Raw genomic sequence first — 6,000 nt, forward strand, 5'->3', positions numbered from 1 at the left:
ACCCTCGACTCTGATTCTGCAACTGGACCCGACGGCATCAGCCCACGGGTCCTAAAATCCTGCTCTGCCGCTCTATCTCACCCTCTCTCTGTTCTCTTCACCCTCTCTTTTGCTCAAGGTCAACTGCCATCTGCTTGGAAATCAGCCAACATCACCGCTTTGAACAAAAAAGGTGCAAAAACAGATCCTAGCAACTACAGACCAATCAGCCTTCTCCCAATTATCAGCAAAGTCATGGAATCCATCATTGCTTCGGATATGAAATCTTTCCTCTTCTCCAATGGCTTGATCTCTGAGCATCAATTTGGTTTCAGACCAGATCACTCTACTCTGGACATGCTGCTTCTGCTGTCTCAACAATGGATGGAGGTCCTCAATGCCAAACAGGAAATTAGAGCTGTCTCCCTCGACATATCACATGCCTTCGATACGGTCTGGCACCCCGCTCTGCTCACCAAACTCTCCTCCTTTGGTATCCATGGAAATCTCCACGCATGGCTGGCTGACTTCCTCTCTAGTCATCGTCAACGTGTGGCCCTGAATGGGGTTCTCTCATCTCCTCTTCCTGTTCAGGCTGGAGTTCCCCAAGGCAGTGTTCTGGGCCCTGTGCTTTTTCTGGTCTTCATCAATGATCTCTCTGACTCTCTTGAAAATCCTCTCTATCTCTTTGCTGATGACTCCACTCTCTGCCGCTCCATTCATCTTCCCTCAGATCGGCAGTCTGCAGCCTCCTCACTCTCTGAAGACTTGGACAAAATCACAGACTGGTCAAACAAGTGGAACATGTCATTCAATCCTGACAATCTCACACTCTTACTATGTCTCTCCGAAAAGATCGACTGGACAACCCTCCCATCTACTTTCTGAACAATCCTCTCCAAGAAGTTCTGTCGCTCAAGCTTTTGGGTCTCACTATCTGCCATGATCTTTCTTGGGAAAACCACATTTCCAAGCTGGCCTCCAAAGCCAGTCGCCGACTGGGCATCCTCCGTCGTGCGAAGTCCTTCCTCGGCACACCTGAGCTCCTCACCACATACAAGGCTTTCATCTGCAGCTCAATGGAATACTGTTCTCCCCTATGGGCCGGTGCTCCTGCCTCACACCTAGCTCGGCTTCACGCTGTTGAAACCAAAGCTTTCAGAATTATTGGAATCTCCCGCGATGAAGCTATCTCTGAGGGCCTTTCACTCACTCACCGCAGGCAGGTAGGTGGTCTTTCTATCTTCTACCGACTCCTCTCCGGCCTTGCACCCCCAGCTCTCTCTGTGCTCTGTCCCCCAAATATTCCTACAGGTCGCGCAAGATCTGCCAGCAACCCTCTGATGGTTAAACTGCCGAAATCTCGGCTCTCTGCTCACCTTCACTCTTTCATTCCTCTTTTCTCCCGCCTCTGGAACAAACTCCCTCACTCCCTTCAATCCCACTCCTCCCTCCAGGTCTTTAAAACAGCTGTTCACCACCATCTCTTATCTTCCCCCATCCAAAACCTTGATCTTTTCTACCCCCGCTAATTCACCCCAGATCCACCTTGTTTGAAATTCCAACTTCTTTCCTGGAAGTCCTGGCCGTGTCCATATGTTTTATACCTCTCCCACCTCCCCCTTCCCATGCCCCCCCCCCCCCAAAGCCCTCGCCCTCTCTCAGATCTCTCGATGTCTCAATGTCTCTCGGTCCCTGCTCTCAAATGTTGTGTTTGTGTCCTTCCCCCTCTCTCCCTATCTTGTCTACCGCTCCCAATGTTGTATGTTTTTGTGTCGGTTTGTCTTTCTGTGTGATTAATGTTCGCTCTTTCACGAGCCTTTTCACGAGTTCGCTCTTTCATCTTGTATACAAAAAAAAAAAAAAAAATCCTGGAGAAGACCATGAAATTCCTCCTCTACCCTTTCCCTTTTTCTGAGCCCAGTCTTTCCCTGGCAAATTAATATCACCCACAATCAGCACTCTTCCCTTACCACAATACATTTTGAATTCTTCATGAACCTTTCAATCTTACTCTTCCGTCACACCAGGAGCCTGATTATATGTGACTAACTACTCTTCCATCCCTCATCTCTATCCACACAGAACACTATTCCTTAATTCCCTGCTTCACATCGCCGTTTTCTCTTGATATAATATTGTCCCTTACCAACAACAACAACAACAACAGGCATTTTAAGGCCATTTTCCCTGCAAGAGCGGGGGTTAGCCTTGCGGTCCCCATGACAATCTTCTCCATTTTGCCCTACTTTCTGCATCTCCCCTTGTTAACCCCCTTGCCCGCATTTCTTCCTCCACCATCTTTAGCCAAGTCTTTCTCGGTCTTCCCTGTCCTCTACTTCCTTCTACATTCATTTCCATCACTCTTCTCAACCAGTCACTTTTATCCTTCCTCAACACATGACCAAACCATCTCAAACTTTCTCTTCACAGCATCCATCACAGGCTCTATTCCCATCATCTTTCGCAATTCATCATTTGTCTTCCTCTCTCTCAACGATACTCCACACATCCACCGAACCATTTGCATTTCCACCCTTTCCAGCCTTTGTTGCTGCTCCACGTTCATTACCCATGTCTCAGTCCCATAAATCATAACACTTCTCACACATGCAGCATACACCTTTCCCTTCAGCTTCAACGACACACACCTCCTCGTCAGCACGCCACTCAGTTCCCGAAACTTCTTCCATGCACATCTCACTCTAGCAACCGTTGCCGAGTCTGATCCACCTTCTCCATTTAGCATGTCTCCTAGGTAACAAAATGTTTTCACACCTTCCAGCTTCACGCCGTCTCCAAGATGCAACTCAACATTTCCTCCATCTGCAGCTCCCTCTGTGCACACCTTACACTTGAATGTAGCTGCCACACTGGTTAATGACCCTCTGAAACCACTACATTTTTGATGAACCCACTCAGCGCACATTGTACATTGAATGGGATTCACTCCGACACCCTTCCTGCACACAGCACACGCCCACTTCCCAGTTCTTTCCACCTCACCACATGCTTTACCACTTGCCATCACCTTCGTTTTTCTGACATTCACCTTCAGACCTTTTGTCTCCATACATTCCTTCCACTTGTTCATCTTCTCCTTCAGTCCATCCATACTTTCTGCAAACAACACCAGATCATCTGCATACAACAACTCCCACGGTAAACCCTCCTTTACGTTCCGAGCCAGCACCTCCATCACAGCTACAAATAGTAGTGGACTTAGTACCGACCCCTGATGCACTCCCACCTTCACCTCAAACTCACCACTGTTCCCGTCCTTCGTCCTTACAGCTGTGCGTGCTCTTTTGTACATTGCCATCACTACTCTGACTACATTGTCCCTTACCGAGATTGCAAAACTTCTTCTGAGTTGCTCTTTCCTTTCACACCTCCACATCTTGTGGCCTTCGATTCCTGTCATTTATCTCAACAAAGTCTCACTTCCTGCGACTTTGTACTCCTCATTTGTATATCGTTTGTGAACCTCGCGTTCTACTCTCGCTTCAGACGCCTCCATATTATGCAAACTCCTGACTGAAATTGAGAGAGGATGTTTTTTTCTAAACTTTTCTTTTTCTGGAATTTTTTTTCCTGCCTTTCTTTCACATTTAGATTTAAATCTTTCCTTCAATGTAATATATCACCAAAGGTTTCTTGTTTTTTCACATATTGACTTCTGTTTATTCTCCAGCTACAAAACGTGCTTGTCAGCTACAAGTGGATCGTCAAGGTCATCAACTTCAACAAGGCCACACATTTCATACATCGTCAAAAATTTCACGATGACTTGGGCACACCTGGCTATATGGCACCAGAGATCACAGAGCATGGCTACGATGGTCCCCCAGTCGATGTGTGGGCACTTGGCATCCTGTTCACGAAATTATTTGATGGACTTCAATTTGATGGACATAATGTTATTGAAGTGAGTATTGTTACCTCTGCCACCAAAGGTGTATGGAGGTTATGTTTTCACCCCTGTCTGTTTGTTTGTGAACAAAATATCTCAAAAAGTTGTGGACGGATTCGGACGAAATTTGGCAGAGGGGTAGCGTATGTGACAAGGACGAAATGATTAGATTTTGGTGAAGATCCGGATTCAGATCCGGCAAGTATAATTTTTTAAATGATTCTTCACCATTCAGAGATAGGGCCAAAAACTATATACAGCAGAATATTTCAAAACGTTGTTGACGGATGATTTTGATTAAATATGATTCTGTATTATGATTTTCTGGTCTACACTGGGATACAAAACGTAAACTGTTCACCTGGCGGTGGTATGCTCTCTACTGAGTGCCGTTCTAGTTTATATTGGTGTCATGATTATGAATGTGGTGTGAAAGGAAATGCTGATGCTAAGGGTGTGTTGCGCGCGAAAGGAGTCTTGAGTGTTTCACACACAGTGTCTTGAGAAGGTATTGTTGCGTCGACCCTGTCGTGAACACCTCAGGGTAACGGATGGCCAAAACGAGCTTCCACTCCGATGCGTAGGCTCCAATCTCTGGCGGAATTGTCTTTGGCGCTCGTGGGTAAGGCTTTATCTGATCGGAAACACACACAGCCATCCGATTCCACAGACACAGAATAAAATATACAAATAAATTTATTTACACTAATAATGAACAAAGGAAAACGTGAGGTAACTCATAAAACTAAACGAGACGGCGCCACACTCTGACGCACACGACGAACAAGGGGGAATAATAAAGTAAAGAAAATGAATTCGGCCGAACTCAGCTCTATGTCCAAACGAGGGCGTCAAATTCCAATGGGGGTTCACAGCGACCCAAAGCTGTGCGCAGGGAGGCACCCAAGATGGCGCGTATCACCTCAGCCCTTTTTCTCCTTCCTCAGCCATTCTGAGCTCTGGCTGTTTTGAAACCAGCACCTCAGCGCATGACGTATCCAACGCAATCGTCCTCGACCCACAAATCACTCCAACCACGAGCGTAAGGCCTCAGTCACACCGGATCGTACGATTTCTGGATCGTGCGATTGATGGCATTCTGGCCGATGTACGACCAATCGTCAATGTTTATTATGCTCTTTATTTGCGATCGCAAACGGCGATTGGTCTTAGGGGTCATCGTATGATTGGTGGTACGCGTGGTTGTGTGATCACCAACGATTGGAGAAGATCGATCGCAAGATCAATCGTAGGTAATCGTGCGAATAGTGGTGGCGATCAGCGAGCAATCGTACGGTCAATCGTGGCGACTTGCGACTGCTCGGACAATCAATCGTGGCGACCTGCGAACGCTCGCAGGGTCGATCGCAGCCAGTCGAATCCAGTCATGAGATGGGTCGCTCCATCTATATATATAAAACACAGTGTGTGTGTGTGTGTGTGTGTGTGTGTGTGTGTGTGTGTGTGTGTGTGTGTGTGTGTGTGTGTGTGTGTGTGTGTAATGTTACCGATAGACTCCTAAACGGAGAGGCTTACGTGCTTGATATTTGACATAGACATGGCCATTGAGCGTGGGACCAACATGGCCGAACTCAAAATATTTGACGATCCATATTTTTTATTCATATTTACCTCAGCGCATTTCAGCGAAGTACCCACTAATCTCAGCCGGTTCCAGAGCAGCTCGCTGATTCGCTCAGAGCGATCACGTGATGTTCCATCCCATCACACGTCACTTCACCTTTTATGCGATCGTGTTTTGTATCGATTTTGTGCGATATGAATTAAAGACGTCTTTGAAACAGCTGTGAAACGTCTTTCCACAACCCTTCCGTAACCGATTGGAGCAGTTTCTTCCCGCACAAAACGAGATCCGCGAAGCGAGTTGGTCGAGTCGTGCTGACCAAGATGGCGACACGGCGGCTTCACTTTTCACGGAGTATGAGCGTTCTATATATTTTCAATTCAGTGCGCCCGTGATTTGTGGCATAGACATGACCATTGGGCCTTCACAGTGTAATTTGTGCGAGGCTTTTGTCCGAGTGAGCTTGAGTCGAGAGGGCGAATGTACGGGTTGGGAATGTACGGGTCTCCCTTCCCCCGCCCGG

At 47.0% G+C, this 6,000-nt stretch overlaps 1 protein-coding gene across 1 annotated transcript in view; it reads left to right on the forward strand.

The window, feature by feature from the left end:
* The window catches only part of LOC137434617 (ribosomal protein S6 kinase alpha-5), an 88,276-nt gene that overhangs the window by 80,629 nt on the left and 1,647 nt on the right, over positions 1 to 6,000 (forward strand). The window contains exon 25 of the mRNA XM_078774085.1: positions 3,674 to 3,907. Within this exon, the coding sequence (XP_078630211.1) occupies positions 3,674 to 3,907 (234 nt within the window). The remainder of the gene's footprint in view (positions 1 to 3,673; positions 3,908 to 6,000) is intronic.

This window comes from Myxine glutinosa, chromosome 1, assembly GCF_964187855.1.
Source record: "Myxine glutinosa chromosome 1, kmMyxGlut1.1, whole genome shotgun sequence".
Lineage (NCBI taxonomy): Eukaryota > Metazoa > Chordata > Myxini > Myxiniformes > Myxinidae > Myxine > Myxine glutinosa.